The sequence below is a fragment of the Coregonus lavaretus genome (genome assembly GCF_964263955.1).
Source record: "Coregonus lavaretus genome assembly, contig: HAP1_SCAFFOLD_9470, whole genome shotgun sequence".
NCBI lineage: Eukaryota > Metazoa > Chordata > Actinopteri > Salmoniformes > Salmonidae > Coregonus > Coregonus lavaretus.
The window spans coordinates 1-15,000 of record NW_028163435.1 but is presented as its reverse complement, the minus strand read 5'-3'; the positions used below and the strand labels follow the sequence as shown (position 1 = coordinate 15,000).

The window sequence follows — 15,000 nt, the reverse complement described above, 5'->3', positions numbered from 1 at the left end:
AGTGGAGTAGGCATGGGAAAGATTTTGTGGAAGCCCCATAGGGCGGCGCACAATTGGCCCAGCGTCGTCCGGGTTTGGCCGGGGTAGGCCGTCATTGTAAATAAGAATTTTTTCTTAAATAAAAAAAGGTTAAATAAAAAAATGAAGAGTAGGTGTACAGAACCATGTTGTTTATAAAGTTGGCACTATAACTGGTGTTTAGCTGTTGTATATATAAAGCTGTGTTATCGATCAGTTACCAATCTGTCCTAATCTGACCCTCCTCTGCTTCTCCCATAGTGCTCACTGACGTGTGGCGGTGGTGTGCGGAGCCGAAAGGTCGTCTGTTCCAGAAACACAGGGGTGGACTGTGACCCCCGAAAGAAGCCCAGTTCCCTTACTCCATGCTACCTCCAGGACTGTCCTCAGATCATAGACGTCTTCGGTGGCAGTAACGACTGGTCTGGCAGTGGCTCGTCCAGCAAGGAAATCAACGAAATAAACTCCATCCCTGATGCCAACCCCCTGCCCAAACACAGTACGACTAGAGCTCAGCCAAGGGCCCCTAACAATCTGAATAACATCATCCCCCAGCCGAATCACATTGACAAGACTACTGACAAGTCAGCCAAAAACAATGTACCGGTGGACGATTTTTACTACGACTACAACTTCATCAAATTCCACGAGGACATTTCCTATGACTTTGGCGTGGGGAACAATGGTGAAGACTTGGGGGATGATCTTGGACTAGATCCACAAAAGGAGACTAAGCTCAGCTCTAGTGCAGAAGAACATGTTTACAGAGAAACTACAGCAGCTACCTCACCCATTTCTACCACTTCTAAGACGACTCCTTTCATTAGGGAAGATGAGGAACCACATAACCTGGGCAATGCAGAGGTTGATGGCAAACCACAGACTGAGAAACCCAATGAAGTAGAGAGCGAGGAGGAGGATGTTCTCCTTTCAGAGGACTATTTTCTACCTGTTTCCACCACACCCTCGGCACCAGTTTTAGAGACCAGGTTTTCACAAAGATGGAAAGAAACAAAGGGTAATTTTGGTTGGCCTCATTACCTCAGCACAGCACCCAGCCCGGTGTCCACTAGCATGGGGACCACTGAGAACACACATGGGCCCCAGAGTGAAGAAGAGGATGATGGAAACACTGACATTTATGGCCGTTTTGACGTGGAAGACGGCCATGTTGATACAGCTATCGAATATAGCACCACTGCCCCTGGCAGCCATGACTATGAAGATGGCACCTTACCCACAACCATGGTAGAAGAGGAGAAAGAAGAAGTGGGTGGTTTGGACTACAATTCCCACCAGGAGGCTGCAATTGGACTGCAATCCCCTGGCTCCCAAGATGAAACTGAGAGCCCGGTTCCACCCCTGGATCCACCTTCCCCAGGCCCTGTGTTTGAGTTTGAAACATACGAGGACAGCTTTTTCACAACAACCCTGTCCCAATGGGAGACAACCACCTCTCTTCCATACGAGCCACCAGCCCCAGACTCCACTGAGGATTACAATGGCTTTTTCCCTGATGAACCAGACTTTGATCAGCAGGACTTTGAAACTGAATCCAACGCTGATAGCAAAGTCGATTTAAGGGTCACCGACAGTGACTTCACAGTGACCTCACAACCTGTCTCTCAGGAGCCACGTCTTCCACCCTCTCCTCCCCCGCCTCTTTCCCATTCACTCTCAGGAAACCAGGAGAACCTCAAACACAGCACATCAACAACTGGAAGTGACTCCCTATCTCCCAGTCATCTGGAAGGAGACCCTCAGTCTCCACCTGGAAGTGACTCCCCACCTCCCAGTCATCTGGAAGGAAACCCTCAGTCTCCACCTGGAAGTGACTCCCCACCTCCCAGTCATCTGGAAGGAGACCCTCAGTCTCCACCTGGAAGTGACTCCCCACCTCCCAGTCATCTGGAAGGAGACCCTCAGTCTCCACCTGGAAGTGACTCCCCACCTCCCAGTCATCTGGAAGGAGACCCACCGCCGTTCATGTTAGCAGAGACAGAGCCAGCCACAGCCCAGTTAGAGACAGACATCGCAGCACAGTCCTCCACGACTGGGCCAACTCCATCTAAAGGGGCCAATGCGGGCCCTCCAGCTCCCTCCCCATACGGGTGGTCAGAGATTGACTACAATGAGATCCTCATCCCCCCCATGCTGAGACCCAGGGGCTCGGACCCTCCCCTCACATACCAGCCCCCAGTGGATGTCACCACAACCACTCCCCAGGATGGCACGAAACCCGTGCCCCTCAACCAGTCCCTTGAGCCAGCAGTGCCCCTCAACCAGTCCCCTGAGCCAGCCATGCCCCCCACCCAGTCCCTTGAGCCAGCAGTGCCCCTCAACCAGTCCCCTGAGCCAGCCATGCCCCCCACCCAGTCCCTTGAGCCAGCCGTGCCCCCCATCCATTCCCCTGAGCCAGCCATGTCCCTCACCCAGTCCCTTGAGCCAGCCGTGCCCACTCTGCCAACCCATTCTCCCACCCCACCCTGGTGGACACCAGAGCCAACCCAAGTGCCGAGCCCAGCTTCAACTCCAGTCGCCACAGCTTCCTTCTGGAGAGCCGGCAACTGGAGCGCAGTGAGTTGCACTACTCTCTATGCATTCCACACATTCTCCCTGGTGTAAATGTGGGAGGAACAAGGCCCAGCAGTGTGCCACTATTAATGTCCCCCGTTCTTTTATTATGCTGACATACTGCAACCCTGGCCTCAGGTTCCTACATAAACAACCCAACGCTTCTATCATGATGAATGGGTGCTCTCTGACCTTTTCAGATTGCCACGGGGAAATATATCAGCCCCATTTTTCCAACAGGTCATGACACAGTGCACGCTGCTTTCTGACTGTGTTTTAAGAGTGAAATCAAATATGACTTGCACTCTCTCAAAGTCAACCACATTCACTCTGTACAGAAAGACACAACAGATCAAGTCTCTCGTATTCCATTGTGTTGGGTTTGTAAATGAGGAAGTATTTTGACCTTAGTGACTAATCTCTATGTATCTGAATGGGCTGCAACTCTTACAGTGGATTACAAGACATTGAATGATGCATGGTTCACTCTACACTGCCTCCCCTTGTGTTGCAGTGTTCTACTAGCTGTGGATTGGGGGCCATCTGGAGGCTGGTGGTCTGCAGCACGGGAGTGGAGTCTGCCTGTGACCTGACCAAGAGGCCCGTGCCGGCCCGGCGCTGCTACCTCCGACCCTGTTCCTCCTGGAGGATAGGGAACTGGACCAAGGTGAGGCCCCACACCAGGGATGGGATGATAATGGAATGTTGTATCATGAGTCAGGGATGGGATGATAATGGAATGTTGTATCATGAGTCAGGGATGGAATGATAATGGAATGTTGTATCATGAGTCAGGGATGGGATGATAATGGAATTGTTGTATCATGAGTCAGGGATGGGATGATAATGGAATGTTGTATCATGAGTCAGGGATGGGATGATAATGGAATGTTGTATCATGAGTCAGGGATGGGATGATAATGGAATTGTTGTATCATGAGTCAGGGATGGGATGATAATGGAATGTTGTATCATGAGTCAGGGATGGGATGATAATGGAATTGTTGTATCATGAGTCAGGGATGGGATGATAATGGAATGTTGTATCATGAGTCAGGGATGGGATGATAATGGAATGTTGTATCATGAGTCAGGGATGGGATGATAATGGAATGTTGTATCATGAGTCAGGGATGGGATGATAATGGAATACTAATGTTAGTAATAATAAATCAGTCAGTATTGTATCAAGCAACAGTTTTTATCACGATAACGGAATTGTTTAAGCACCGCCCCTCTCACCCTCTTTCGCCCCAGTGTTCCAGGAACTGTGCTGGTGGGGTGACCCTGCGTGAGATCCAGTGCTTTGACACCAGGGACCAGAGGCCTTTGCGGCCCTTCCACTGTCAGGCTGTGTCTACCCGGCCGGTGGCCCACATGCCCTGCAACCCCCAGCCCTGCCTGGACTGGTACTCTTCTTCCTGGGGACAGGTTAGTTACATCCTTTCCTCCCAATCCTCATCTCCTTACCACCCATAATTATGCCTAACCTCTCACTGTGATAGTTGATGTGTAATAAGGAGTTACATTTTACATTTACATTTTAGTCATTTAGCAGACGCTCTTATCCAGAGCGACTTACAGTAGTGAGTTCATACTTTTTTCTTTTCATTTTGGTCCCCCGTGATAAACGAACCCACAACCCTGGCGTTGCAAACGCCATGCTCTACCAACTGAGCTACACGGGACTTTTAAACATATTTGCATACATGTTTTTACAAAATCACCATCACACTTTTGAAATTTCCACAACAAACCGATTCTGACCAGCAGTGTAATAAAATGGATATCAGCCCATTTAAAATACAATAAGATGCTAATATAAGCTTTGCTGATGACCTTTGCTGATGACCTCAACACAAAAACATGTGTTCTATATAGTGCCACTCCCAAATAAGTGTTATATGGCTTGTAACCATAGCGGAACCCTTTTTTGGTGCTATATAGAACCCTTTATAATGGGGTTAGCCATATTATATAGTTAAAATGACGGTGTTATTACTGTTAATGAACAAGTTGAATCAGGTAGCTCTGGGACGGGCTGGTGGTCCCTGAGGAGAGAACTGAGATGTAGTCAACAGTTCTCAATTCACACAAGACTTTATATAGTGAGTTATCTTCACTGTGATAGTTGATGTGTAATAAGGGGTTATCGCTGTGATAGTTGATGTGTAATAAGGGGTTATCACTGTGATAGTTGATGTGTAATAAGGGGTTATCATCACTGTGATAGTTGATGTGTAATAAAGGGTTATCACTGTGATAGTTGATGTGTAATAAGGGGTTATCATCACTGTGATAGTTGATGTGTAATAAAGGGTTATCACTGTGATAGTTGATGTGTAATAAGGGGTTATCACTGTGATAGTTGATGTGTAATAAGGGGTTATCACTGTGATAGTTGATGTGTAATAAGGGGTTATCACTGTGATAGTTGATGTGTAATAAGGGGTTATCATCACTGTGATAGTTGATGTGTAATATGGGGTTATCATCACTGTGATAGTTGATGTGTAATAAGGGGTTATCATCACTGTGATAGTTGATGTGTAATATGGGGTTACCCACATAGTTCCCCTCATGCAATGTTAAGTGCTTTGAGACTGTCTGAAAAGCACTACGCACAGTCAGGGTTATCCTTAAAAGTGTGTGTCTGTGCGTGTGTTTCCCAGTGCTCTGAGGTGTGTGGGGGAGGGGAGCAGCAACGTCTGGTTACCTGTCCAGAAGAGGATTGCTGTGATGAGGACCTTCTGCCCAGTAACATCCAGGCCTGTAACAGCCAACCCTGTGCCCAATGGGTCACTGGCTCCTGGGGACAGGTAAGAGACAGATACTGTATACACACACGGCCTAAACACACACACACAGCCTACAGGTGTTGCTGCAGGTGTTGTGTGTATGTGAAGGATGTACCATTGTGCCTTCATTCACAGTAATGTTGTATTATATTGTGTACCTACTGACATACACCCACACAGGTGCACATGAGAAACAATCACAGACAATCACAGCATCATCCAACATGATTGTTTACGCTCTGCGGTAGTAGATGTTCTGTCTTCGACTTTAATGTGTGTATCAAAATTCAGCATTGTAAACAAAGCAATAGGAACTCCTAGTTAGGAGAGTAGAATGGAACTCCTAGTTGGAAGAATAGAACAGAATGGAACTCCTAGTTGGGAGAATAGAATAGAATGGAACTCCTAGGTGAGAGAATAGAATAGAATGGAACTCCTAGATGGGAGAATAGAATTGAACTCCTAGATGGGTGAATAGAATAGAATAGAACTCCTAGATGGGAGAATAGAATAGAATGGAACTCCTAGATGGGAGAACATAATAGAACTCCTAGATGGGAGAATAGAATGGAACTCCTAGATGGGAGAACAGAATAGAATGGAACTCCTAGATGGGAGAATAGAATAGAATGGAACTCCTAGATGGGAGAACAGAATGGAACTCCTAGATGGGAGAATAGAATAGAATGGAACTCCTAGATGGGAGAATAGAATAGAATGGAACTCCTAGTTGGGAGAATAGAATAGAACTCCTAGATGGGAGAATAGAATGGAACTCCTAGATGGGAGAATAGAATAGAATGGAACTCCTAGATGGGAGAATAGAATGGAACTCCTAGATGGGAGAATAGAATAGAATGGAACTCCTAGATGGGAGAATAGAATAGAATGGAACTCCTAGATGGGAGAATAGAATATAATGGAACTCCTAGTTGGGAGAATAGAATAGAATGGAACTCCTAGTTGGGAGAATAGAATGGAACTCCTAGATGGGAGAATAGAATATAACTCCTAGATGGGAGAATAGAATGGAACTCCTAGATGGGAGAACAGAATAGAACTCCTAGATGGGATAATATAATGGAACTCCTAGATGGGAGAACAGAATAGAATGGAACTCCTAGATGGGAGAATAGAATGGAACTCCTAGTTGGGAGAATATAATGGAACTCCTAGATGGGAGAATAGATTGGAACTCCTAGATGGGAGGACAGAATAGAATGGAACTCCTAGATGGGAGAATAGAACAGAATGGAACTCCTAGTTGGGAGAATAGAATGGAACTCCTAGATGGGAGAACAGAATAGAATGGAACTCCTAGATGGGAGAGTAGAATGGAACTCCTAGATGGGATAATAGAATAGAATGGAACTCCTAGTTGGGAGAATAGAATGGAACTCCTAGATGGGAGAATCGATTGGAACTCCTAGATGGGAGAACAGAATAGAATGGAACTCCTAGATGGGAGAATAGAATGGAACTCTTAGTTGGGAGAATAGAATGGAACTCCTAGTTGGGAGAATAGAATAGAATGGAACTCCTAGTTGGGAGAATAGAATGGAACTCCTAGTTGGGAGAACAGAATAGAACTCCTAGATGGGAGAATAGAATAGAACTCCTAGATGGGAGAATAGAATAGAATGGAACTCCTAGTTGGGAGAATAGAATAGAATGGAACTCCTAGATGGGAGAACAGAATAGAATGGAACTCCTAGATGGGAGAATAGAATGGAACTCTTAGTTGGGAGAATAGAATGGAACTCCTAGTTGGGAGAATAGAATAGAATGGAACTCCTAGTTGGGAGAATAGAATGGAACTCCTAGTTGGGAGAACAGAATAGAACTCCTAGATGGGAGAATAGAATAGAACTCCTAGATGGGAGAATAGAATAGAATGGAACTCCTAGTTGGGAGAATAGAATAGAATGGAACTCCTAGATGGGAGAACAGAATAGAATGGAACTCCTAGTTGGGAGAATAGAATAGAATGGAACTCCTAGTTGGGAGAATAGAATAGAATGGAACTCCTAGATGGGAGAACAGAATGGAACTCCTAGTTGGGAGAATAGAACAGAATGGAACTCCTAGTTGGGATAATAGAATAGAATGGAACTCCTAGTTGGGAGTATAGAATAGAATGGAACTCCTAGATGGGAGAATAGAATGGAACTCCTAGTTGGGAGAATAGAATGGAACTCCTAGTTGGGAGAATAGAATAGAATGGAACTCCTAGTTGGGATAATATAATAGAATGGAACTCCTAGTTGGGAGAATAGAATAGAATGGAACTCCTAGTTGGGAGAATAGAAGAGAATGGAACTCCTAGTTGGGAGAATATAATGGAACTCCTAGTTGGGAGTATAGAATAGAATGGAACTCCTAGATGGGAGAATAGAATGGAACTCCTAGATGGGAGAATAGAATAGAACTCCTAGATGGGATAATAGAATAGAATGGAACTCCTAGTTGGGAGTATATAATAGAATGGAACTCCTAGTTGGGAGAATAGAATGGAACTCCTAGATGGGAGAATAGAATAGAACTCCTAGATGGGAGAATAGAATAGAATGGAACTCCTAGATGGGAGAACAGAATAGAATGGAACTCCTAGTTGGGAGAATAGAATGGAACTCCTAGTTGGGAGAATAGAATGGAACTCCTAGATGGGAGAATAGAATGGAACTCCTAGATGGGAGAATATATTGGAACTCCTAGATGGGAGAATAGAATAGAATGGAACTCCTAGTTGGGAGAATAGAATAGAATGGAACTCCTAGTTGGGAGAATAGAATGGAACTCCTAGTTGGGAGAATAGAATATAATGGAACTCCTAGTTGGGAGAATAGAATAGAATGGAACTCCTAGATGGGAGAATAGAATGGAACTCCTAGTTGGGAGAATAGAATAGAATGGAACTCCTAGTTGGGAGAATAGAATGGAACTCCTAGATGGGAGAACAGAATGGAACTCCTAGTTGGGAGAATAGAACAGAATGGAACTCCTAGTTGGGATAATAGAATAGAATGGAACTCCTAGTTGGGAGTATAGAATAGAATGGAACTCCTAGATGGGAGAATAGAATGGAACTCCTAGTTGGGAGAATAGAATGGAACTCCTAGTTGGGAGAATAGAATAGAATGGAACTCCTAGTTGGGAGAATAGAATAGAATGGAACTCCTAGTTGGGAGAATAGAATAGAATGGAACTCCTAGATGGGAGAATAGAACAGAATGGAACTCCTAGTTGGGAGAATATAATGGAACTCCTAGTTGGGAGTATAGAATGGAACTCCTAGATGGGAGAATAGAATAGAATGGAACTCCTAGATGGGAGAATAGAATGGAACTCCTAGTTGGGAGAATAGAATGGAACTCCTAGTTGGGATAATAGAATAGAATGGAGCTCCTAGTTGGGAGAATAGAATAGAATGGAACTCCTAGTTGGGAGAATAGAACAGAATGGAACTCCTAGTTGGGAGAATATAATGGAACTCCTAGTTGGGAGTATAGAAAAGAATGGAACTCCTAGATGGGAGAATAGAATAGAATGGAACTCCTAGTTGGGAGTATAGAATGGAACTCCTAGTTGGGAGAATATAATAGAATGGAACTCCTAGATGGGAGAATAGAATAGAATGGAACTCCTAGATGGGAGAATAGAATGGAACTCCTAGATGGGAGAATATAATAGAATGGAACTCCTAGATGGGAGAATAGAATAGAATGGAACTCCTAGTTGGGAGTATAGAATGGAACTCCTAGTTGGGAGAATATAATAGAATGGAACTCCTAGATGGGAGAATAGAATAGAATGGAACTCCTAGATGGGAGAATAGAATAGAATGGAACTCCTAGATGGTAGAATATAATAGAATGGAACTCCTAGTTGGGAGTATAGAATGGAACTCCTAGATGGGAGTATAGAATGGAACTCCTAGATGGGAGAATAGAATGGAACTCCTAGATGGGAGAATAGAATGGAACTCCTAGATGGGAGAATAGAATAGAATGGAACTCCTAGATGGGAGAATAGTATAGAATGGAACTCCTAGATGGGAGAATAGAATAGAATGGAACTCCTAGATGGGAGAATAGTATAGAATGGAACTCCTAGTTGGGAGAATAGAATAGAATGGAACTCCTAGATGGGTGAATAGAATAGAATGGAACTCCTAGATGGGAGAATATAATAGAATGGAACTCCTAGATGGGAGAATATAACAGAATGGAACTCCTAGATGGGAGAATAGAATAGAACTCATAGGTGAGAGAATATAACAGAATGGAACTCCTAGATGGGAGAATAGAATAGAATGGAACTCCTAGATGGGAGAATAGTATAGAATAGAACTCCTAGTTGGGAGAATATAATAGAATGGAACTCCTAGATGGGAGAATAGAATAGAATGGAACTCCTAGATGGGAGAATAGAATAGAATGGAACTCCTAGATGGGAGAATATAATAGAATGGAACTCCTAGTTGGGAGAATAGAATAGAACTCCTAGGTGAGAGAATATAACAGAATGGAACTCCTAGATGGGAGAATATAATAGAACTCCTAGTTGGGAGAATAGAATAGAATGGAACTCCTAGGTGAGAGAATATAACAGAATGGAACTCCTAGATGGGAGAATAGAATAGAATGGAACTCCTAGATGGGAGAATAGAATAGAATGGAACTCCTAGATGGGAGAATAGTATAGAATGGAACTCCTAGATGGGAGAATAGAATAGAATGGAAGTCCTAGATGGGAGAATAGTATAGAATGGAACTCCTAGTTTGGAGAATAGAATAGAATGGAACTCCTAGATGGGAGAATAGAATAGAATGGAACTCCTAGATGGGAGAATAGAATAGAACTCCTAGGTGAGAGAATATAACAGAATGGAACTCCTAGATGGGAGAATATAATAGAACTCCTAGTTGGGAGAATAGAATAGAATGGAACTCCTAGGTGAGAGAATATAACAGAATGGAACTCCTAGATGGGAGAATAGAATAGAATGGAACTCCTAGATGGGAGAATAGTATAGAATGGAACTCCTAGTTGGGAGAATAGAATAGAATGGAACTCCTAGATGGGAGAATAGAATAGAATGGAACTCCTAGATGGGAGAATAGAATAGAATGGAACTCCTAGATGGGAGAATAGTATAGAATGGAACTCCTAGTTGGGAGAATAGAATAGAATGGAACTCCTAGATGGGTGAATAGAATAGAATGGAACTCCTAGATGGGAAAATAGAATAGAATGGAACTCCTAGATGGGAGAATAGAATGGAACTCCTAGATGGGAGAATAGAATGGAACTCCTAGTTGGGAGAATATAATAGAATGGAACTCCTAGTTGGGAGAATAGAATAGAATGGAACTCCTAGATGGGAGAATAGAATAGAATGGAACTCCTAGTTGGGAGAATATAACAGAATGGAACTCCTAGATGGGAGAATAGAATGGAACTCCTAGTTGGGAGAATAGAATAGAATGGAACTCCTAGTTGGGAGTATAGAATGGAACTCCTAGATGGGATAATAGAATAGAATGGAACTCCTAGATGGGTGAATAGAATAGAATGGAACTCCTAGATGGGAGAATAGAATAGAATGGAACTCCTAGTTGGGAGAATGGAATGGAACTCCTAGATGGGAGAATAGAATAGAACTCCTAGGTGAGAGAATATAACAGAATGGAACTCCTAGATGGGAGAATATAATAGAACTCCTAGTTGGGAGAATAGAATAGAATGGAACTCCTAGGTGAGAGAATATAACAGAATGGAACTCCTAGATGGGAGAATAGAATAGAATGGAACTCCTAGATGGGAGAATAGTATAGAATGGAACTCCTAGTTGGGAGAATAGAATAGAATGGAACTCCTAGATGGGAGAATAGAATAGAATGGAACTCCTAGATGGGAGAATAGAATAGAATGGAACTCCTAGATGGGAGAATAGTATAGAATGGAACTCCTAGTTGGGAGAATAGAATAGAATGGAACTCCTAGATGGGTGAATAGAATAGAATGGAACTCCTAGATGGGAAAATAGAATAGAATGGAACTCCTAGATGGGAGAATAGAATGGAACTCCTAGATGGGAGAATAGAATGGAACTCCTAGTTGGGAGAATATAATAGAATGGAACTCCTAGTTGGGAGAATAGAATAGAATGGAACTCCTAGATGGGAGAATAGAATAGAATGGAACTCCTAGTTGGGAGAATATAACAGAATGGAACTCCTAGATGGGAGAATAGAATGGAACTCCTAGTTGGGAGAATAGAATAGAATGGAACTCCTAGTTGGGAGTATAGAATGGAACTCCTAGATGGGATAATAGAATAGAATGGAACTCCTAGATGGGTGAATAGAATAGAATGGAACTCCTAGATGGGAGAATAGAATAGAATGGAACTCCTAGTTGGGAGAATAGAATGGAACTCCTAGATGGGAGAATAGAATAGAATGGAACTCCTAGATGGGAGAATAGAATGGAACTCCTAGTTGGGAGAATAGAATGGAACTCCTAGTTGGGAGAATAGAATAGAATGGAACTCCTAGTTGGGATAATAGAATAGAATGGAACTCCTAGATGGGTGAATAGAATAGAATGGAACTCCTAGATGGGAGAATAGAATAGAATGGAACTCCTAGTTGGGAGAATAGAATGGAACTCCTAGATGGGAGAATAGAATAGAATGGAACTCCTAGATGGGAGAATAGAATGGAACTCCTAGTTGGGAGAACTCCTTGTTGGGATAATAGAATAGAATGGAACTCCTAGTTGGGAGAATAGAATAGAATGGAACTCCTAGTTGGGAGAATAGAACAGAATGGAACTCCTAGTTGGGAGAATATAATGGAACTCCTAGTTGGGAGTATAGAATAGAATGGAACTCCTAGATGGGAGAATAGAATAGAATGGAACTCCTAGTTGGGAGTATAGAATGGAACTCCTAGTTGGGAGAATAGAATGGAACTCCTAGATGGGAGAATAGAATGGAACTCCTAGATGGGAGAATAGAATAGAATGGAACTCCTAGTTGGGAGAATATAATAGAATGGAACTCCTAGATGGGAGAATAGAATAGAATGGAACTCCTAGATGGGAGAATAGAATAGAATGGAACTCCTAGTTGGGAGTATAGAATGGAACTCCTAGTTGGGAGAATATAATAGAATGGAACTCCTAGATGGGAGAATAGAATAGAATGGAACTCCTAGATGGGATAATAGAATAGAATGGAACTCCTAGTTGGGAGTATAGAATGGAACTCCTAGATGGGAGAATAGAATGGAACTCCTAGTTGGGAGTATAGAATGGAACTCCTAGATGGGAGAATAGAATGGAACTCCTAGTTGGGAGAATAGAACAGAATGGAACTCCTAGATGGGAGAATAGAACAGAATGGAACTCCTAGTTGGGAGAATATAATGGAACTCCTAGTTGGGAGTATAGAATAGAATGGAACTCCTAGATGGGAGAATAGAATAGAATGGAACTCCTAGTTGGGAGTATAGAATGGAACTCCTAGTTGGGAGAATAGAATGGAACTCCTAGATGGGAGAATAGAATGGAACTCCTAGATGGGAGAATAGAATAGAATGGAACTCCTAGATGGGAGAATAGAATGGAACTCCTAGTTGGGAGAATAGAATAGAATGGAACTCCTAGTTGGGAGAATATAATAGAATGGAACTCCTAGATGGGAGAATAGAATAGAATGGAACTCCTAGATGGGAGAATAGAATGGAACTCCTAGATGGGAGAATAGAATAGAATGGAACTCCTAGTTGGGAGTATAGAATGGAACTCCTAGTTGGGAGAATATAATAGAATGGAACTCCTAGATGGGAGAACTCCTTGTTGGGATAATAGAATAGAATGGAACTCCTAGTTGGGAGAATAGAATAGAATGGAACTCCTAGTTGGGAGAATAGAACAGAATGGAACTCCTAGTTGGGAGAATATAATGGAACTCCTAGTTGGGAGTATAGAATAGAATGGAACTCCTAGATGGGAGAATAGAATAGAATGGAACTCCTAGTTGGGAGTATAGAATGGAACTCCTAGTTGGGAGAATAGAATGGAACTCCTAGATGGGAGAATAGAATGGAACTCCTAGATGGGAGAATAGAATAGAATGGAACTCCTAGTTGGGAGAATATAATAGAATGGAACTCCTAGATGGGAGAATAGAATAGAATGGAACTCCTAGATGGGAGAATAGAATAGAATGGAACTCCTAGTTGGGAGTATAGAATGGAACTCCTAGTTGGGAGAATATAATAGAATGGAACTCCTAGATGGGAGAATAGAATAGAATGGAACTCCTAGTTGGGAGTATAGAATGGAACTCCTAGATGGGAGAATAGAATGGAACTCCTAGTTGGGAGTATAGAATGGAACTCCTAGATGGGAGAATAGAATGGAACTCCTAGTTGGGAGAATAGAACAGAATGGAACTCCTAGATGGGAGAATAGAACAGAATGGAACTCCTAGTTGGGAGAATATAATGGAACTCCTAGTTGGGAGTATAGAATAGAATGGAACTCCTAGATGGGAGAATAGAATAGAATGGAACTCCTAGTTGGGAGTATAGAATGGAACTCCTAGTTGGGAGAATAGAATGGAACTCCTAGATGGGAGAATAGAATGGAACTCCTAGATGGGAGAATAGAATAGAATGGAACTCCTAGATGGGAGAATAGAATGGAACTCCTAGTTGGGAGAATAGAATAGAATGGAACTCCTAGTTGGGAGAATATAATAGAATGGAACTCCTAGATGGGAGAATAGAATAGAATGGAACTCCTAGATGGGAGAATAGAATAGAATGGAACTCCTAGATGGGAGAATAGAATAGAATGGAACTCCTAGTTGGGAGTATAGAATGGAACTCCTAGTTGGGAGAATATAATAGAATGGAACTCCTAGATGGGAAAATAGAATAGAATGGAACTCCTAGATGGGAGAATATAATAGAATGGAACTCCTAGTTGGGAGTATAGAATGGAACTCCTAGATGGGAGAATAGAATGGAACTCCTAGTTGGGAGTATAGAATGGAACTCCTAGATGGGAGAATAGAATGGAACTCCTAGATGGGAGAATAGAATGGAACTCCTAGATGGGAGAATAGAATAGAATGGAACTCCTAGATGGGAGAATAGTATAGAATGGAACTCCTAGTTGGGAGTATAGAATGGAACTCCTAGTTGGGAGAATAGAATAGAATAGAACTCCTAGTTGGGAGAATAGAATATAACTCCTAGGTGAGAGAATATAACAGAATGGAACTCCTAGGTGGGAAATTCACAAACACATGAAAACTGGAACTGAATGGAAATGGAGCTGAAGCCTTGCTTTGAATAACACAGAAACATATTACCGTATGTATGAGAACAACTCTACGAAGACTTCTCTTCAGCAAAGATCTTTTGCAAAAATCTCTGAAGCTGGAGAATCTTATCTCCCTCACTAACTTTAAGCATCAGTTGTCAGAGCACCTTACCGATCACTGCACCTGTACACAGCCCATCTGAAATTAGCCCACCCAACTACCTCATCCCTATATTGTTATTTATTTTGCTCTTTTGCACCCCAGTAT

The 15,000-nt window shown here is 42.7% G+C and overlaps 1 protein-coding gene across 1 annotated transcript; it reads left to right on the top strand.

Annotated features, from left to right (window-relative positions):
- Positions 1 to 279: 279 nt before the first annotated feature.
- LOC311118148 (uncharacterized protein) lies at positions 280 to 5,411 on the top strand (the record flags this gene model as incomplete). The annotated part of the gene is made up of 4 exons (XM_084193011.1): positions 280 to 2,595; positions 3,107 to 3,259; positions 3,850 to 4,023; positions 5,265 to 5,411. Coding segments are annotated over 4 exons (2,790 nt in total), but the record flags the coding sequence as incomplete, so codon positions are not given.
- Positions 5,412 to 15,000: the final 9,589 nt, after the last annotated feature.